This window comes from Babesia microti, chromosome III, assembly GCF_000691945.2.
Source record: "Babesia microti strain RI chromosome III, complete genome".
In the NCBI taxonomy this organism is placed as follows: domain Eukaryota; phylum Apicomplexa; class Aconoidasida; order Piroplasmida; family Babesiidae; genus Babesia; species Babesia microti.
In genome coordinates, this window is record NC_027207.2 from 1,466,014 (window position 1) to 1,486,142 (window position 20,129).

At 43.6% G+C, this 20,129-nt stretch overlaps 10 protein-coding genes across 10 annotated transcripts; 4 read left to right on the top strand and 6 right to left on the bottom strand.

The window, feature by feature from the left end:
- BMR1_03g04100 (heme oxygenase (HO)) lies at nt 1,094-1,996 on the top strand (the record flags this gene model as incomplete). The annotated part of the gene is made up of 3 exons (XM_012793977.2): nt 1,094-1,359; nt 1,382-1,862; nt 1,883-1,996. The coding sequence occupies 3 exons, from the start codon at nt 1,094-1,096 to the stop codon at nt 1,994-1,996; spliced, it is 861 nt and encodes a 286-aa protein (XP_012649431.2).
- On the bottom strand, nt 2,516-4,294 carry BMR1_03g04105 (hypothetical protein; the record flags this gene model as incomplete). Its single annotated transcript, XM_012793978.1, has 1 exon — nt 2,516-4,294. The coding sequence occupies one exon, from the start codon at nt 4,292-4,294 to the stop codon at nt 2,516-2,518; it is 1,779 nt and encodes a 592-aa protein (XP_012649432.1).
- Nucleotides 4,295-4,414: 120 nt separating this feature from the next.
- On the bottom strand, nt 4,415-5,568 carry BMR1_03g04110 (UV excision repair protein RAD23; the record flags this gene model as incomplete). The annotated part of the gene is made up of 6 exons (XM_021482228.1): nt 4,415-4,543; nt 4,592-4,717; nt 4,796-4,921; nt 5,010-5,165; nt 5,186-5,320; nt 5,341-5,568. The coding sequence occupies 6 exons, from the start codon at nt 5,566-5,568 to the stop codon at nt 4,415-4,417; spliced, it is 900 nt and encodes a 299-aa protein (XP_021338772.1).
- On the bottom strand, nt 5,765-7,189 carry BMR1_03g04115 (conserved Plasmodium protein, unknown function; the record flags this gene model as incomplete). The annotated part of the gene is made up of 7 exons (XM_021482229.1): nt 5,765-5,809; nt 5,830-6,158; nt 6,236-6,290; nt 6,434-6,621; nt 6,642-6,750; nt 6,772-6,967; nt 6,990-7,189. The coding sequence occupies 7 exons, from the start codon at nt 7,187-7,189 to the stop codon at nt 5,765-5,767; spliced, it is 1,122 nt and encodes a 373-aa protein (XP_021338773.1).
- Nucleotides 7,190-7,411: 222 nt separating this feature from the next.
- On the bottom strand, nt 7,412-8,620 carry BMR1_03g04120 (hypothetical protein; the record flags this gene model as incomplete). The annotated part of the gene is made up of 4 exons (XM_021482230.1): nt 7,412-7,467; nt 7,489-8,280; nt 8,301-8,491; nt 8,532-8,620. 4 exons carry the CDS (start codon nt 8,618-8,620, stop codon nt 7,412-7,414), a joined length of 1,128 nt encoding a protein of 375 aa, XP_021338774.1.
- BMR1_03g04125 (hypothetical protein) lies at nt 8,697-9,523 on the top strand (the record flags this gene model as incomplete). The annotated part of the gene is made up of 2 exons (XM_012793982.1): nt 8,697-9,269; nt 9,290-9,523. 2 exons carry the CDS (start codon nt 8,697-8,699, stop codon nt 9,521-9,523), a joined length of 807 nt encoding a protein of 268 aa, XP_012649436.1.
- A 109-nt stretch (nt 9,524-9,632) lies between these two features.
- Nucleotides 9,633-11,180, bottom strand: BMR1_03g04130 (Tubulin/FtsZ family GTPase domain; the record flags this gene model as incomplete). Its single annotated transcript, XM_012793983.1, has 1 exon — nt 9,633-11,180. One exon carries the CDS (start codon nt 11,178-11,180, stop codon nt 9,633-9,635), a length of 1,548 nt encoding a protein of 515 aa, XP_012649437.1.
- A 791-nt stretch (nt 11,181-11,971) lies between these two features.
- On the top strand, nt 11,972-13,216 carry BMR1_03g04135 (KH domain; the record flags this gene model as incomplete). The annotated part of the gene is made up of 1 exon (XM_012793984.2): nt 11,972-13,216. One exon carries the CDS (start codon nt 11,972-11,974, stop codon nt 13,214-13,216), a length of 1,245 nt encoding a protein of 414 aa, XP_012649438.2.
- On the bottom strand, nt 14,171-19,051 carry BMR1_03g04140 (chromodomain-helicase-DNA-binding protein 1; the record flags this gene model as incomplete). The annotated part of the gene is made up of 1 exon (XM_012793985.1): nt 14,171-19,051. One exon carries the CDS (start codon nt 19,049-19,051, stop codon nt 14,171-14,173), a length of 4,881 nt encoding a protein of 1,626 aa, XP_012649439.1.
- Nucleotides 19,052-19,054: 3 nt separating this feature from the next.
- Nucleotides 19,055-19,366, top strand: BMR1_03g04145 (hypothetical protein; the record flags this gene model as incomplete). The annotated part of the gene is made up of 1 exon (XM_012793986.1): nt 19,055-19,366. The coding sequence occupies one exon, from the start codon at nt 19,055-19,057 to the stop codon at nt 19,364-19,366; it is 312 nt and encodes a 103-aa protein (XP_012649440.1).
- Nucleotides 19,367-20,129: the final 763 nt, after the last annotated feature.

The window sequence follows — 20,129 nt, forward strand, 5'->3', positions numbered from 1 at the left end:
AATAAATTTAAAAGACTATCTATATAGCACATGTTGTATAAATGGGTAATTTAATTACAACTATTTAGAATCTTATGTTACGTAGAATACAAAGAATCGGACTTATATGTTGAAATTATAGTGTGTAGTATTGTATTTTAACACTGTTATCATTACTATAATAAGGTATATATAATTGGTATACAAAACTGGCACGTTTACAAATGCCATTTGAAAAATTCGTGATTTTTGACATACATTATACGCGAATGAATATAGGTTCGCAATATTCATTCCATCCCCATTCAGAAGTTTAAATTTTCGAAACAAATTCTCATCTGACTGTCAACTTGTAATTCATTGATGTTTTTTATTGGCAGATCATGTAAAATGGTGGCATTTCACCAAGTAACTCAATGTCAACGAATAACAAGTGAAATATCTGCGATTTTATGAAGCAAATTACCATGCTAATAGATCATTCGTAGTAATAATAGTATTCAGTGAAATCTAAAACTTCAATTTGAGTATTTTTTCCGCTTTTGACTCGATTTGATGTTGAAATTGATTGGTATTGCTAGTTTTTTGAATTAATTAACGTTGTGCTCAAGTTTATGTCAATTGGTTGCATATTTATATATGATATATGGTATCTTTACCACCGTTATCACTTATTTTACATATCAATTTCTTTGAGTTGATATACCTTTGTGTCTTTGTATTATTCAAAGAAATAATTCTCCAGCTAGTAGGTTTAATGTTTTCCTTTTTTATCCCTTAGATAGTCGCGTTTAATCATTCTTTAATCATATCTGTTGGTTTATACGTGACACTAAAGTTGAAATTATGGACTATGAGACAATGAGACGGAATTGACTTGTAATAAAGAGCATGTTTATTGAGTTCGAGCGACTTTAATTTTATTATCACTAGGTACGGTTTGTATAATTTTATGGTAATTCACACAAATGTACTAGACAGAAACATTGGTGGTACGATACTAATCTCACATCCACTTCTCCCTACCTTAAGCCATAATCCCCCTGGCCTTATGCGGTATACCTATCCCTACCCTATAGTACAGACGCCCCAATAATACATTACAATTTGATATATGCATAATGGACAGGTCAATATATTTTTAGCAATACTATATGTAACTATGGTTGTTGGCTATGTGCCAAAGAGAGCCACTTTGCGCCCACCCAAACCTAATAGGAAAACCCCAAAGGGACCAATTCTCCACAGGAGGGAGAAAGCCAAGGAATCCAACCAATTGAGGGATGAATTGATAATGAAATATTGGCGTAGGGTGGGGAAAGAGGTAAACGAAGTCCCTTTTACCGATCAATCGCATCAGCAACACATAGATACGCGCAGGTTTAACTATTATTTAATACAGAGCTTTTATGTCTATGTATGTATTGCCTAAAATGGCAGAGATTTCATATAAAGAATGTGACATTTTAAAATTGGATGAAAAAAAGTCATCCAATTTCACTAGACACTCCTGTTTACAATTTTTGTGTGAAATCAGAAATTTTTTCAGTGTCTGTGCCCATGGATTCAACAAAAACGAGGGGTTGAAAGAACTAGTGGAAATGGGACCAATAAACGAAATACCTTATCTCTCCAACGATATAACTTATATTCGCAAATTAATCAATGGCAGTGGCGAATTCACTACAGAACATGGGAAATACATCGACTTCTTACAGAAAATCGCTGAAAATGATCCAATTGCACTAGTATCTCATGCTTACTACTTCTATAAGGAATGGTGCTTGTGCAAATTTCACGTGTTGAACTCAATAAAACTACATTTGCGAATAACTCGACATTTTCAATCCGCTGGTTTCAATGAAGACGTTCTAAATTTCGAGGTATGAAATTTTCCATGTAGTACGTACTGAATATGTTGGCTTGTAGTTGGTCTCAAGTTGAGAAGGATAATTTTTTGAGAAACCTGTCCATAGCGTCCGACATGGCCAAGTGTTATACCCAATGCTTCACTTGACAGCATTTTTCTTTAGATATGTCAAGTGTGTGTTAAAAAATTAACCAAACAATGCTGATTAATTACAATCCATTATTTTTCAACTGTATTGATTAGATTCAAAAAACAAAAGTTCTTAGTTTTATCTACAGCATTTAATGAGCGGTAGCCGCTGTGTGTTGTCGAGCAGCTTTATCCCAAATAATCCATATAAAATTATATAAATCAATACACAATTCGCTACTCTGGTCGAAAACAGTTATTTATCAATCAAAAGTGAAAGATCCACGGCTATCACCATTGACCCACATCGATGGATCAACCCGCTCACAGTTAATTTATGCAATAAACCAAAAGTTTCAACAATTACTAAAAATTGATAAATCACTAATTAATCGGCCATTTTGTGTAATAAAGCAACGGAGCTGTATTAGGCAAAAACTAATACACCAGATTGTCAGATCAACCAATGATAGGCCATAGTACAACTATTTAAATAAAATACATAACCATGCACGATGACCATTTTTAATCATAGCCCTAATCACTAGCTTTAATGGGCTTGACCCATGAACCCCTAACTGTGGGTAAAGCACTGACATTGACTGTATCCGTTAGTGAGGGAAATGAATCAGGACCAATGTCAGGGAGATCCATCTTTGGACCAATTGGCGAAAATCTGGGAGTGGTTTTAACTTGGTCCAATGGCTTTTCAGAAATGGGATTCGATACAGCTGTCATTTCCAGTATTAATGCCTTGCATGTCTCTACTGCCTCCTTGGTACCTGATATCGATACAGATGGGAATTCCGAACGCTCAACTTGAATAGTTTCCACCCCCGACTCTTCAATCAGCCTTTTGATATTAGCCCCTCCCTTGCCAATAATTAGCTTCGATTGTTCAGGACTGATGGGAATTTTTAAGCTGCTAATGCCAATCACAACTGAGTTTTTCTTCAGAGATTCCACATGATTCAGGCAATTTTGTACGGCGTCGTTAGTGCCGAAAACAATCATATTCAACCGATCAGGGCCAACAAAGCAAGTAGCCCCCTTCTTTTGGAAGTATTTGATCATTTCTGCGCCGTTATTAAGCATCTTATTCGCCTGATACCGCTCAATATCCACATATTTGCGGCATTCACTAGATTCTATTAAATCCACTTCTTCCTTGAGAGACTTGTATACAGCACTGCTGGAAGTAACGGTAATTGTGCCCGATGAATATTTGCAGTTGAAACGTCTAAATTGCTTGGATTGTATGGCTAGATCCCAGAATTTATCATCACTAAAAACATCGATTTTCCACGTATGCACATCCTTTTCGGAAAGTAATTTTTCAATCTTTTCCAAAGTTCTTTGCACTACATCTTTCTTTCCAACAACATGCAGTGTCCCCTTTAAATTCACAAGACATCCTATTTTAGGCCCAGCCATATTCTTGATATTAGTAAATACTTCCTCGCACTCTGTACTATTGATATCAGGTACCTTTTTTATGACCATAGATTTCATCAACTCATTTAAACTATTCTGGCCCGCAGCAGCTTCACTTTCGCTGGCCCCTTTTATCGTAATCAGAGAATAGTCTGCATCTACATCATCTGCGTAAACACCAGTAGTTTCAATACTGCTAGTATTTGATACGTTGTTGTTTACGGTTATGTATACATTATTCTGGTCTTGGATTGTCTTGAGCATATACCAATATTTAGAAGAGAAGGCAGTGCCTATTATATTGGGTATTTTGACCTTGATAATGCAGTTCCTTTCTGTGAATTTTCGGGCGGTGGGAGTGGGCCTACCAGTGGAGGTGGCCTTTACTGTATAAGAGTTATTAGCATTATAAAAAGGTTTATTATCACCCACTGATTTTGGAGCTGTGAATTCACGAAGTAGCTGTTCAGCTTTGAGTTTGAGTTCAGAGATTTGATTCCTGTAGTTCAGAACTGCATTAGCTGTTTTAAGTTCATCTTCCAGATATTTTACATACTCAATTGCCTCACTATCTTTTTTAGCATCCGATTTACGGCTACTATTAGTTTTAGATTTAGAAAGTGACAATCTTACATCATATATCTTGTTTTCAATTTCACTAACACTGGAAAATTTGTTGAATGTCAGGGAGTAAAGTTGTTTACAGCCACTAATAACTGTTTCTAACACATTTTTCGTGACATTTTGTGTGAGTTGATACGATAGGGATTTGATACGCTGATCAAAAAAGCTTAGTAGATCAACGCTCTGATTGATACCGTTTTGATCGAATACCTTCCGAGCCTTGACGCTCATAACAGGTACAAATTCGTCCTTAGACATATCAAACCCACTCAATCAATCACAGTCACTTAGTGTGCCTAAAACAGAGTATACAGACAAGCGTCCACGTGCAGGGTAGATGAAAATAAACTAAGGCTAAGAATCTGTGGGGATGTGTGTTTAATTATCATTGTCAGAGACATAATCTGCTATGTTTTCAAGCAAATAATTTGCTGCCATCTCCTCATTTTTATCGCATGCCAAAAATGCCTCGACAGCTGCCGGTCTCGAAAACCCGAGCCCCTCCAGCTACATTACACTCATATTCAAAGTAGTAACATATATTGTATCACTTACTCTGTTTATAGACTCCATTTCCTCTGGTGTCAAAGTTATAGACTGGGCGTCAATAAAATCACCACTTGTGCCTAGTACCGGTTCACTCAGTAGCTGGATAAATTCTTCCTGATTTTCAGTGATGGCCTATGTCACAGGTGCTTGACATTGTTTAGTAACAATGTAGGGGTAATAAATTAAATATGTTATTATAGTTAAACTTACTTGGAGTAATGATGGGTCTGACTGCCCTATGAGCGATAAAATTTGTGGCAGCGTCTGTGGATTACTGCGCACAATCGCCCGCATCTGCTCAAACATAGGGTGCTGTCGCAGCTCATCCAACACGCCCTAAGTTAGCTTAATTAAAAATAACACTGATAGTTCGCTATTTGGAATAGTTAAACTGGTTTTTATAGCAAATAGTGCTGATACTTACCGTCGTTTGAACAGATTGATGCGTATCATGGTCTGAAACGTCTACCTCATGACGCGTGAGGAGTTCTATAGCCCTGTTAGGGTTGTTGAATGCTGCGCTCATGGCCGCTTTGACTGATTCAACATCAAAACCCATTTCTACTATACCGTTTATGGCCTAAGTAATTAGCTTAATACTTTTTCTAGCTCCTCGCCCATCAGTAAGGCATTAGGGTCCGTGGTAGGGATGGGTTTCGGGGGACTGGTGTTGGCATCTGCAATGGGAGTAGAGGTAGGGGCAGGTGTAGGATTAGCTATTGTACTTGCTTCGGACTGGATGAAAGTTGTGATACTTGTTTGCTGAACAGAACAATAATTTTATCCCCATCCTTGATGTCAGAATAGTCCGATATCTTTTGTTCCATTTTCAAAATTTTACCAGCATGGATTAATCGCATTTTGCTGGCACTAGCATTGTTCAGGCTCGATCCAATTTTATTGGTTAAAGCATCTACGGTGTCAGATGGGTCTACTTCGACACAGGTCTCAACATTCTTAAGGGTACAGGCGATAAGTTTCATTTTAAAGATCTTTATATCTGATTTAGGTTGCTATAAGTTACTTTTTTAGCGATATCCGTTTAAAATGCCTTACACAATATACACAAGACTAACCACACTACTGTATGGCAGATCACAACATTTCTACACTGGTCTACTAGGTGATACTGTGATCATATTAGCAATTATTACATATAATACAGTTGAAATTGGTGAATTATTTATGTGATAGTGATTTAGCCATATTTACCTTCCTCCTCTCCTAAATGGCACTCAACATACCAAAAACGCCAACTTTGCCGCCTCAAGATTATCTAGTATCTGAACCAACAACTGATTTGCATCTTTTTTTACTTGCGATTCTGCATTAATGGCTTGCTTGATTATTTCAATTTTCTGATCCACCAATTGCAGCTTTTCTTCATCACTGAATTTCTGATACGTAATATCCGCCTTTTCAGCCGGCGTCATCCCCTTGAATTCATCACGACGTTCGTATCTCTCCGAATCTTCGTGCAAAATACTGAATGATTCTTCCAGCAATCTTCTGAAATAACCATCTCCAGTGACAATCTTGTGTTTGATGCTTTTCGCATCTTCTACTTCGTTTCCTATGTGACGTTTTTTATGATGGTAATTAAAATGATAATCTCAATTTATCATTTTTAGAATACACTTTGCGAATTACCCAGTGATTTAGATATATCCGGCACTGAAACATCCCTAAATAAACTAAAACGTATCTATTAAGCAACATTTTGTTTTCCGGGGAGAGTTTATCCAATAAATTTTTTGAATTTATAAAATTTGCAGCTCTCTAAGTGACCAATCGCACTAATGGGAAATTGTTTAATGATTTAACTATTAATCATCCAGTTTGGTGTACATTAAAAAATGTATGTACCTGTAACTTAGTGAGCCAGTAAATGTTGGCAATTTTGCGCTGTGAAAGTCTTTTGAATTCCACTGATTGATTGATCTTCTTCTCAATGTTCAACCGGTGTACTAGTAAGGCCTTCCTTTTCCTTTCCTCTAGCAGTGATTGGAGGAATTTTTGCCTTCGCATCTTTTTGTCTATATAAATGCGCTAGTACCTCTTTGTTGGTTTACATATATATTGAACTGTCTATGCCTCTCATCTTCTGTGACTTGGTAAAGCTTCTGCAAATACTGTGCTCTGTAAATTTTTCTTAGATCCGTCATCTAAGTGACAATTTGTGGCACCTGCCGTTCCCATACGAATAATTCCGCTTGATAGGGAGTTATACCTGGCCTGATTTTCGCAGCTAACTGTTGAAGTTTGGCTTTATCTGAGAGTAGAAAGTCTAACCGCCTTTCTAACACCAATGGATCCACTTTTGGCACCCCAGTTACGGGTTGCAACAAAGTCCTAGACACTGGCTTGGCCACGGGTATCTTTCTATAGATAAATTAGTTATTACCTTGGGGGAGGGAGGAAGCTGTATAGCCTGGCTTTCTCTCGTATGCGAACAAATCGTTTGACGGGATTTTCAAATGGGCCAGTTTTCTTTCTGGGTGTTTCCCTCATGGCGGCACGTTTGAAGAACCCCGGAGGACGCAAGTATTTGGCAGCATAGACGGCCCTTTGGTATGACTGTAAAATAATACTTAATTGTAACATATCTAGCAAAACTACTACATTTTTTAGAGTGCAAATACGTACAAACACAAAATGACACTAGCAATGTGTGGCTGTGAGTCACTATACATACGCCATACTATCACCCCGCATAAGAAACAACGCTTTTGATAAGCTTGTTCTTAGAAAAATATCACCGAAATTGTATACAATTAACATAAGATATAATTATTTTAATTAGCGATACAGAATACAAAATATACACTATCTTCTACTCCTCCCCCTTCTTCTTCCACTAGGGAATTGTGCTGCAAAAGGGTCTATATAATAACTTAGCTTACTGACTTCCGCAGTTGGGTGAGGCTGCCCTGCGCCGAAAGGTGTAAACTGCGTGCCTTGATTTTGGCCAGCAGTTATACCGACTGGGGTATTAGGCATACTAGTGACACCAACGCCGGGCGTAGCTGGCATAGGAAAATTTGACTCTGGAGGCGTGGCGCTAACTCCCATTATAGGCATTATGCCAGCAATTCCAGCATTAACTAAAGGTGTACTACTAGATGTTTGTGATGTATATTTGTTGTCAAACATTGGCAGTTTCCCAAATGCCTGTTCGAATAGTTCGTTGTGATCAGCCGAAGGGTGGTAGCCCTTGAAGTTAACCCCTTCCTTTGAGATAAATTTGGAGGGAGGTTTTGATTCATCTCCCCTCGATTCTATAGATTTCAGTGCCTGTTCTAAGACATATTTTAGACTGGTTTCCTGCACCGCGGCCTTCTCATCACGATTTACCCTCTCTCCACAGCGCATAAGGCCCGTGAGTGTAGACTTATCCTTGCAACTGCCATCCAATGTATCTACCGTTGATCCCACAGCACATTTTGACCAAGGAGCGGCAGGTGAAGCAGCCAGGAGGGATGAATCCAACTTTCTCTTCTTTACACGTGTCTTGAACACATGCCTTGTGAGATTAATTTTATTCCCAAAGTAACGATAATTTCTATCTTTATCATCAGAATTGTAAAAAATTATCTTTTCCAACCCAGAATTGTATTCATAGGCATCAAATTTTGGCTGCTTTGTAGGCAGATCTTTGACAATATCTATAGTTTCCACATCATAAAATTTGTCTCCTACGTCAAACGCTGTATACCCGAATTGGTGAGGGAATCACATTTTATATCAGAATCTATGGCGTGAGATAGGAATGATCGTTTGTTGTTTTCCAAGTTCCAGTGAAGAGATGCTTTCCCCTCTAGCCATATGCGTTTGGCCACGTCACACTTTAGACACTCTTCGTGACACAAAGACTTCTGAATAAAATCATTCTTATCTGTATGTGCCCTAAGTTGATGTGGCCTTTCATAACATGAGACAAAATTACATTATTTGACCCACAATAAACTCATCACACCCACAGAAAGACCATACAATCAGATAGCATATATCGGAAGACCCTACAATCCAAGCCATATGCCAATCAAGCTCATACTAACTTTGGTTAGTGTTTATGTAGTTATTAGGCACTTTTCCTTGGCTCGACATAACTATGGAGCTGCTTTCGGCTGTAAATACCACTTTTGGTTTACGCACCAGAATGCGCCAGCTAGTGTCACTTAGTATGTATATGAATAGTATTTTCTTCTTGTTTCTAGCTGTTCCATTATCTAATGTCACTGTCACTGGGCTGAACTATTTCAGACGTTATCCCAGTAATCCATACGATTCTTATTCTTTCCAACAAACGGACTCTCACAACACTAAGTCTGATACAACACATAATGAAAATGATAATAATGGCACCAAACCAGAGTCTGATAAATCTAGCAATGAATTAGGGCCTAAGAGTGGCATTAAAGTTCCAAATCCATCAGATTCTGACCATTCAGGATCAGCTTCAGAAAAATCTAACCCAGAATCCAACGCAACAAATGTTAATGATAAAGATAAAAATGTAGATACGTCGAAAGTCAGCAATGAAGCTGATTATTCCGCTGAGTCGACAACTAATACAACAGCAGATGAAAAAAACAAAAATACCGACGCGCTAGTGGATAATGTAATACTTAACCCTAGCGTCAATAATGTAGACTTCACAATAAAAACACTAAGAAATGAAACGGTATGCAGTTGTTAAATTAGGGAAATGCGATTAATTCATTGAAACATGTATGCACACAGATTCAGGAATTGATTTCTATAATGCCACAGGATGTAAAATCAGCAGAAATTGAGTTGGTTACGCACAAAGTTGTAACATCGGATTTATACAATGAGTGTGTTAAGCATCTAACAACATTGGAGGGATTTGAGAATGATTTGGACAAATTTGCCACTCAAGCCCAAATATCACTCATGTACCCCCAGTCAACTTAAGATTGTCCATATCGTGGGTTTTAACCTAGGATTAATTATAATCCATGTATCAAATAGGTTTGTTAACTCGACAGTATACCAATTTTAGAAATTCATACTAGGTAGAATGTTAGACTATGGGCGAGGCGCATAGGTCCCACCAATGCTTTCCGCTTTTACAACTAACAACGCTATCCAGATGATTCGGCTTGATACACCACACCTTCAGCCCCTTACTGGATTTTGCCTGCATTTTTAGTGGCATTCCGCAACTCTTCTCAGTCGTAATAGAGCGGTTTGGGGCATCAGTGGCACTAATTGTATTGCCCAGGTTCCTGAGTATTTTTTGGTCAAGGTGCTTAGTTGATGTAAATACATTTCTTTCCAACTCACGGTAAGTTTGTGCCACTTCAGTAATATTTTCATTGACCTGTTGAAATTGTGCATCATCTATTATGTCTTTGAAGTGATGTATAAACGCTTTCTTGCTGTACAGCTTTTGGAAGCTACTAATTACATTTTCCAGATACGAATGTATGGAACAGTTGTTATCCAGTACACACAGCTTATCGTACATATCAGTTTCATTTGTTGATGATTTTAGATACAATTTTACACCGTTACGATTGTATGATAGCATATCATTTTTGAATGCAATCCTAGTGGCTTGCATTGATACTTCTCTATTAGAGAATTTCGTAGCCCCAAAAAGTGCAATTCCCAGTGAATGAGATTTGGCATTAGAAATGGGCGATAAAATTGTGTTATTTTGCATGGCTTGCCAGAAAATTTGGTCAATAGTTAGATCACTCTTGACCTCTTTAAATCCCAGCGAGCTAACTCCAGCACTACAGTAGTTCAACCCAGGAAAAGGGGTTAAATTGCTGACTAGGGTATCTATGTGCGACGATATATACTTTGAATTCCCAAGAATCATAAGTACTGGCATCAAAAAGTCATGAATCGATTCATTTATGGGCCCAAAGTATTTGTTGCACTCGGCTGGCGTAGGAGATGAGAAGTTATTGGAATTCGGATACCTAACATCTAAAATTGACTCGTTTGAGTAGCATACCACCATATTTGAAAATTTTTGTAGCTTGTTTAGGCAAAGTATTGTGTTATAAGTTGCAACAGTGGCATCATTTGTTTGGGTGATGACATTGGTCAGGCGCGTTATCTTAGGGTAGTCATTGGCTAGTAATTCCAGTAAATAACTACCTAGGCCTGAACCAGTACCTCCGGAAAGGGAAAAATTGAGATTGAAGCACTGCAGACTATCGCATTGCTCTACTTGCCCCCGGAGCATATCTTCCAGGGACTCCTTATATTTGGGACCATAGCATTCATATGCCGTGGCCCAGTTGTTGCCAGTAGCCTCTGTACCAGTGATAATGTTGTTAGAATCTATCCTGGTGGTTTGATTATCCTTTATTGCATCGTTAACAGCACCGATTTCTGTGTCCACCAGGACGGCACGTGCGACATAGTTATCTAATAGCCCGTTTCCAGGTGAACTATCAGATTCACTGTAAAAACGATTAATAATCTCAGTGTTTACGTTATTGAGCGTATCTTGCGTTGACAAATGTGTTAAATTTTTTGCAAGACGCTGCCAAAATTGTCCGGCTAACTGGATACCGCACTGACCAAGATTGAAGGATACGATTTCTCTCATAATAACTGAATCATTAGTGAACCGGATCTGGTAATTCAGAACGTGTTTTTCGCCGAAGAATCAAACATAGGCGGCTATAAAGCATCAATAATGAACTTTAATAGATGACTTCAACTATAATAGTATACTTAATTGTATAATTTGTGTCAGATGTGTAGATAGAAGTGGAGATGATATTTAAACAAAATTGATAATAAAAAACTGACTTATGTATTTTTTTGACTTATGTATTTTTTTTGACTTATGTAACTAATTTTACGACAGAGATAGCCATAAATGATACGTAGTATATAAGTAGGGTATTGGCTATTGTAGAGTTTTAGGATAAATTTTGTAAAAATAAGAAAATGATTAGAATTGCATCTTTATGTATCAAAACAGCAAAAAATAACAAAAACTGAGGAAATATAAGTTTAATATTTTATCTGCATCATAAAATTAATGAATGGGCGGAATATAATGCGGATATGTGAAATTTTTGATTGTTATAATTAGTGATTAGTGAATTGGGTACTGTAGATACGATTCATGGAAAATTCAAAAAAGAAAAGAGGAAAGTTAGGTAATAACAGACTAGCTAATACCTGATAGCACGAAGATGGGATATTGAATGCAGTAATAAATGGCTTTTTTATGCCCCCAGACCCTACAATTTGCAAGCGTTGGTACTGTTTAACAGTTCTTGGACTTCCCAAGTTGGAGCACTCAATTTGATGATTTTTGAGTTTTTCCAGGTGCACAATTAAATTTTAAAAATTTTAACTTTAACTATTATTGAAATCACGGTAAGCATGCATCCGCCAGTAGAAACAAACCCGTCACACAGATCGCATTTGCATGGCCCATGTTTTGCAAAATTTTTAGTAAATAATAGCGCAGCAGGAAGCTTGATTGGTAAAAATGGAATAACGATCGCTGCTACTGAGCAGGAAACCGGAACTATAATGAAGTTATCTTCTACAACAACATTTTTCCCCAATACCCAAGATAGAATATTGACCATAAGTGGGAGTGAACAGTCCGTATGCAAGGCGATTCTCCTCATAATAGACAAAATTTGTCTTCCTTATCACTCTGTCCACTCACGTATCGCCGAATGTGAAGAAACGCTACACTTTCTTGACGACTCCATGAATACTCGCTATAACAAAGCTACCAAATCAGACATATCAGTCAAGCTCATTGTACCAAAATCATCAATCAGTTCTATAATAGGCAAAGGCGGGTCTAGGATTCGTACCATTCAAGATACCTTAAATTGTCGCATCCATGTTTACAACCGCGCCAGCGGGACATCTGAAAGGATTGTGGTCTCCATAGGGGAGTTGGATTCCCTCAAAAAGGCAGTCATAGCTCTAGTGCTAATATTTCAAAATGATACAAATCTCAAGGAATATGCCTCTGTAACGTATCCTAGCACCCCTAATAGTTATAAGCATCATACAACTTACATTGACATTGTCAATAAACTTGAACTTACCAATACAATTTGCAAGATATCGATTAATATACCAGAGGCAAGCGTGAGTTCTGTTATTGGTCCAAATGGAAGTTCATTGGACCAAGTCATTGGTGCTACAGGTACTCAGATTAAGATATTTCCAAAGGACCCGACAACTTCCGGGTCTAATTACCGCAAGGTAACACTGACGGGAAGTGTGGCGGCAGTACACATAGCACATGCGCTCATTTTGATGAAGATAGGAGGGCTTAATAATAATAATAATAATAATAAAGATGTATTTTCATTCGAAGACTTCAACGACGACTTACGCAACATACGTTATGACTGCAATAGCTCAATAAACAATTCTTACAATTACAATTCACCTTTTAACAACTCTGTCGGTCACTTGGGCAGTAATTCGATAGATCATTCATTAAATCAGTCAATAAGCCAAACAACTACTCTCAGCAATTCATTGAATAATTTCAAACTTTCTGGGAACGAGGAGAGAGATCCATTTCGATTTAACGATAGCCTCTCATCTTTTGACATAACTTCATCGAGGGAATGGAAATGGAACACACTGTGATGATAAATAATTATTTATACTATCTGTGGAGAAATTACAAATTGCTTTTTATCGTAATAATACAGCGGTCGGCTATTATACTAAATCCCTATTTGTCACCGAGACGGATTCGCCCACAACAGTAATGCACCAAATTTGGTACACGTAAGATTGTTACCAAGGACAACAAGATAATGCACACGCCGACATGAATAGCCATTTAATACAATCAATAATGAAGTGTTAAAATATCATTATAATCATCACCATATATGATTGATTAATTCTTATATCAACATTCGAATGTTTTTTCACTAAATTTTTCGTAAAGTAAAAACCATACCCACTAACTAAATACATAGATTAATTCGTCTCACATTCGGGTCACTTATGCCTCCTAAGGCATTTTTATAATATTTAATCGGAATAACTGCGTATGCACTACACTATGACTGCGTGGATACGTCTGCCAGTTACTGTATCGGCCACGTCAATTGGCCACTCCCCCCTTTCTTTTAAAATTTAGCGATCGTAGGCTACTGTCTTTTATCACTATGCATTCAACAGATGCAAATCAGAGAAGTTCTGCGTTATTATTCTATTATTGATCCAAATTAATGTATTGGTGAGTTGTAAAGTCTACAAATTATAGCGACCCATAGGAGGCAATGATATTAAGCAATCACTCGACTCCGAGGCATTGCCGATAAATTGCAGATTGTGGGCAATCAATAATCAATCGATTTTTGGGGCATGTGAATAACACGTGCAAATAACAGCTATATTTGGCTGCTATGCTGTCCGATAAGGTGTGGCCTCTACTATAACCCCATATAACCCTTTATACCCCTACGCCCTTTAGCACTATACCTATACAACCCACTGCCTAAGTCAGCCGTCGACAGTACAAAATAGGCTGCCTCTAACAAAAAGTCGAAAATTAGAGTGGAAATAGTTAAAGTTAAACTGCAAGACTCACAGTGAGGATTGCTTGATGTTGTTTTTGCAAAACTGCTGGTAGACCCTCTGCAGATCCCCCGAGGACGCGGGGGTAAACTTGGAAACATATTTCCAGCAGGCGTCCAGTAGGCCAGGGTACTGCCCGCCCAGCCGCTCCACGGCGTCCTCGATAATGTCCCCCAGCATGGGCACGCCCGTCTTCATAATCTGGACAACGTCCTTGCTGGTGGCCCGCTCGTCCCTGCAGCACTTGTGGTAGAGCGAGGCTAGCGTTTTGCGGGCGTCTCCAGAGAATATTTTGCGCACCACTTCGGCGAGGGGCGCGTGCGTGGGCGATGTATCCATGGGCGAGCCGGGGGTGTCCAGGCTGTCCGGGCTGGTGGCCTGGGGCTCAAAGTCGCTCTGGTCGCTCGGCTCCGGGTCGCTAGTAATGGGCTGTGTATCCGCATGGAGCTGCCCCGTGCGGTGGAGGTGAAGCAGTTTGAGCAGGCGTATGGCGCGTGACTTGGCGCGATCAGTCTTTGACGTTTTAGCAAAATCTAGGCCCAATTTCTTATCGCTGCAGATTTGCGTCCAATTTCCGAACCCGTATAGGTAGATGCCCTTGAGCAGGTTGATATCAGCGGCCGGACTCCACCCCTCCTTGTCTTCGATTAGTTCTGCGACGGGGGGCGGGAGGGCCACAGCCTGTGACGTTGGCCACGAAGGGCCAAAGTTATCAGAGCCCCAGCGACGCAACGAGTCCAGTACGTCTAGGCGTTCCACAATGTCCGAGGCGGACATTTTGGCATCTCCAACCTGCACAAGGCATTCTGCGGCAGTGCCTGAGGCACGCTTGCGCCGGAGTGCGCGCGATTCTCCGGTGGAGACTTCCAGTGCCCTACGGGCACTGGCCACGATGGACTGGCACTCCTGGGCCACGACGTTAGCGTTTACGCGTATTAGTTTGGCGTCCCTGCGTATGTCGTCCAGGCGCAGGGACGGGTCCCCGAACTTCATGATGGCGCGGTAGAGCTTGACCTTATCCCTATCAAAGAGATCGCTGGTGCCTTTTTTTTTGCTAACGCCCTTTTTACGCTTACTGGCGATAAATCTCTTCCTGGAGACGACAAGGTCGTCTCCAGAGAAGTCATCGTCTTCGTCATCGGCCGAGAAATCTGCGACGGCGGCGAGCTCCCCCCTGTCCCTGTGGCGTGTCCTGCGGGGGCCCAGTACGATCATTTCTTCCTGCTGTTTTTTGAGTTTGACGCGTTCCTCCAGCGGTATGGTGGCATCCCAGAAGTCTTTGTCTGCAGAGACTTCTCCTGCTTTTTTTCTGCCGCGCGAGACCTTTTGTGCCTCCGCAGGCGGTTCGTAGCGGAATTCGGTGATATTTGTGTATGATGAGAGTAGGTCCGCGGCGGCCCCGGTGTCTTCGTTCGTTTCTGCCTCCTCCAGGACCTTGTCCAGGTCTATGTCCAGTCCCTTAGAGAGGGTCTCCGAGTAGTCGCCTGTCCAGAGTTTGGAGGCCCCGAATTTGAGTATCTTGGCCAGTTCGTCGCGGGTAAAGCCAGAGTGCATCTCCTTGTCGTGAATGAGGAGGGAATCGTCCTTTTTGTTGAGGCCCTGGACGACTAGGGTGTCTAGTACCATCTTTGCCTTGGCCCTCTCCAGGATGGTCTGTTCAACGGAGTCCTTGGTGACCAGCCGGTAGATCTGCACCGTCTTGGTCTGTCCGATGCGGTGGGCCCTGGCCTCGGCCTGCAGGTCATTTTGCGGGTTCCAGTCCGAGTCGTAGATAATGACGGTATCTGCGGTGGTGAGGTTTATGCCCAGTCCCCCTGCCTTGGTGGAGAGGAGGAAGCAGAAGTCGTCCGAGCCAGGGTCGTTAAAGTGGTCCATGGCCTTCTTGCGCACCTCCTTTCCCATGGTCCCGTCGAGGCGCTGGTGCTTGTATCCGCGGAGGGTGAGGTAGTCGCTGAGTATGTTGAGCATGCGGACCATCTGCGAGAAGATGAGAACGCGGTGGCCGCGTTCCTTGAGGCGGCTGAGCAGTTTTTCCAGGAGGCAGATTTTTCCCGAGCCGTACACCAGCCCCTGACGCCAAAGCGTCTTGTCGTCGGGCTCGTGGCAGAGGAAGGGGTGGTTGCAAACTTTTTTCAACTCCATGCAAATGTTCTGCAGGGAGCTCTTGGAGCCGCCGCTGGACTTTGAGAGCTGGTCGTAATTGCGCGTCAGAATGTTTTTGTACCACTCCACCTGGGTGGGGCTCAGCTCCACGCGCAGTATTCGCTCCACCTTGTTGGGAAGGCTTTTCTCCACGTCCTTTTTAACGCGCCGTAAGACCACCTCGTGCAGCTCCGTCTGCAGGGCCAAGAGCTGGCGCTGCTTCGATTCGCCGATGGCCGATGTGTTCTCCACGTCCGAATAGCGCCGCCTAAAGTCCTCGTAGTACGCGTAAATCGAGGGATTGAGGAAGTGCAGCAGCGTCCACAGCTCCTCCAAATTGTTGTGCAGCGGCGTGCCAGATAGCAGTAATTTGTAATCTGCCATAAATTGCATGAGCTCGATAAAACGCTTCGACTGGCGATTCTTCAGCTGATGGGCCTCGTCCACCACCATCAGCTGCCAGCTTATCCGGCGCAAAAATTCAAGGTCCTGGGGGGCGTTAATTATGCTGGGAGTGGTCACGCAAATGTCGCACTTGTAACGGTGCCCGCGCCCGCGGACAAATACCCTGCACATCTCGCGCTGACGTATAATCTCGCGAGATGCGGCGTTTCCATAGTAACACACCGAATTCGCACGTGGGAGCCACGACTCCAACTCGCGCATCCAATTGTCCACCGTGGATTGGGGAACTATTATCAGGTAGGGCCCGATAAAATGCTCGCGATACATAAAATGCCCCACCAAACTTATCGTTTGAATCGTCTTGCCTAGCCCCATCTCGTCCGCCAAAAGCACGCTCAGCCCGCGCTTCATACGATTCACCATCCAGTTCAAACCCGTCAGCTGGTAGTCACGAAGCTTGCGCGACTCGTGGTGCGCCAAATACGTAGGCGTGTCCATGTAAGGTTCAAACTTAGTCAGTGATATAGAGTGGGTGTTCCACGGAGTCTTCAGCGCACTGGCCCCGCTTATGCGATCCTCACGCTCGTAGTAGGCCTCCACCAAACCCCCAAACCCGTGCCGCTCCAGCGTCTCCTCCTCCTCCTCCGTGCATTGGTCGTACTGGCAGGAGCGCCACTTCACCACGTACACGCGCGTTACGCCCTCCGCGGAGTCCCCCCCCTTAGAGGCCCCGTGGGCCGCGCAGGCCGCCGGCGGGAGCGCAGTGCCGTCGGGCAGCTCGCACCAGTGCGCGACCACGCGCTCCGCCACCAACGCGTCCTCGTCAATCTGCCGCTGGAGCTCCGCCGAAATGTTCTCCTGCTCGATCTCGTCGGGGCTCATGTAACTCTTGCGCTCCTCGAGCTGCCTGCAGCGCTTGATGTAATTGTCCACGCGCTTGATGCCGTTGTACTCGCGCAGGGCCTCGTAGGTGTCCCAGGTGTTGTGGATATGCGCAAAGCCCTGCCACTTTATCAGGTACTCCTCCTGCCCCGTGTCCGGGTTCGTGCGGTGGTCCAGCACGCGGTCCACGCCGCCCACGCTTTCGCGCTCCGTCTGCGCCGCCGAGGACCCCTCGCCCTCGTCGGACTCTGCCAGGGCTTCGTCCAGCTCGGTGTCCAATTCAGCATAATTTACGCGGGCCGCGCGCTTGCGCAGGGAGACGCTCCTCGCGGCGTCCGGGGGGTTGGCCTGCGGCTGGTCGGAGGGCGTCTGGTCTAGGGAGAGCGAGAGCGAGCTGTCGCTGTGGGAGACCGATCCGGTCAGGCGATTCATGCGAGTCATGCGGCCCTCGCGGGATCTGACGCCCGGCCGCGACCTGGCTCGAACCTTGGCCCAGGCCTGGCTGCCGCGATCTTCATCCGTGCCTTCGTCCTCCGGCGGTGACTCGTTGTCCTCGTCGCTCTCCGCATAGGCGCTGTACTTTTGCGTTCGCACCCTCGTTCGGGAACTGCGCCGGACTCCGTCACGCGGTTCATGGGCGCCGCCCGGCGCCTTGAACTCCTCGTCCGAGTTGTTGTCGCGGTCGGACTCGAACACGTGCCCCAGGGGGCCCTCGTAGTCCTCATCCCCGCTGTCGTGGTTGTGACGTGCACGTTGCCTGCTTCTGGAGACATGGCGCTTGTTTGTACTTGGGGGCTGGTTGGCCACTGCGTCCAGTACAGCCGCCACCGAGTCGAATTGGCTGCTAGCATGCCTCAGCGCGGGAATTCCATTTATCACGTTGCCGATCAGCCGTTGCCCTGGGAACATGTAAAAGGGCCGTTGTGCGCCGACCATCTGCGGCATGGGCATCATGGGCATCATCATTGGCGCCCCCCCGCCGGCGCCCGGCTGCCCTACCGGGGGCTGATGGTATTGGAGCATGAGCTGGGGCGGCATTGGATGAAACTGCCCGGGCGGTTGCTGGACAGCGGAATCGCCTGGAGCTGCCGCATCTGCTGCCGGGGGCTCTGCCTTCACCTGCTCAGCGCCTTCCCCTGCGGACGGGGGGGCTTGCTTTAGCAGCGGGCTCATCATGGGCACGGGGTAAAACTGCCCCTTGACCATGCGGTTGGGCGGAATTCTATAGAGCCCAAATTGCTGGATGTATGAACCGGGCTGGCCCTCTTGTTTTACTCCCCCCATCTGATCCGCCGCTTGCCCGGGCGTCTGCTCGGCCGGCTGGCCGGCCGGCTGATCCGTCGTCTGCCCAGCCATTTGAGGCGGGCGGTGCTTGAAGGGCATGTACCCTTGGGGGTAATACATGTGCGGCATTTGGTGCTGCATCATCATTTGTGGTTGGGGTGGTTGGAACTGTTGCATTTGATGTTGGAACTGGGCCTGATGTGGGAATTGCTGTGGTACCTGTTGCTGGACTTGCTGCTGGGCCTGATGTGGGACCTGTTGCTGGACCTGCTGTGGGACCTGTTGCTGGACTTGCTGTGGGACCTGTTGCTGGACCTGCTGTGGGACCTGTTGCTGGACCTGCTGTGGGACCTGCTGTGGGACCTGCTGTGGGACCTGCTGTGGGACCTGTTGCTGGACCTGCTGTGGGACCTGCCCACTCGCCATCTGCATCGCTTGAGCAACTCAAATCGCGCTGTCAAACTCAAATCGCGCTGGGGGGCCCATAAATGACAAATTGAGGGATGTCTAGTACTCCAAACGAGCGCTCGGTACTGCAAAATCCACACGATCTTGTACAGCTCGGCGCATCAGAGCGTATCTAATAGACGAAGCGATATTGTAACGATTGCTGCAATGGAATATCCGCAATACAATCTCCGCCTAGGCGCAATCCGTCAAGGATTAACAATTATGCAGTTAGGTGGATTCCGTTACAGCGCCTTACGCTCAAACATAAATCCGTTCGTAAAGTGGCGAAGTGGTAGTTTCAGGGCTAACGAACCAGTCTTAACGTGGAGCTGGCAGAGTCTGACATATGTCAAAATTGAGTGTGCCTGTTGACATCCAGAAATCTCTAGATGGTGTGGTACAATGTGTGTAAAGTTGGGGCTCTTTGTTGAATTAATTTAAAAAATGTGGGTGTTACGCGTGACAGGGGACAATCAGACCAAATAAATATTCCGGCTACCCTTTGCGATTGCTGGGGCGCAGATACAATAATTGGGCGGCCCAACCACAACTCCCTCTTGGTACATTTATTGCATTTGCAGACTGGAACCCTAACACTGGCAACCTAATTAGTCACTAATAGATATTTTTACCGCTAAACATGGGCATTTACATCAGTTGTCTGGGAAAAAATTCCCATTTGCAATTCTCAGCTCTACCGACCTAATTCTAAATGCTGCTTGTGTAGACCTGTCATACGGCACCCATACACGCGAATTTGGGCAAAAACTGTAGCACTTAACATCCCCACACCTAGGCACGTATA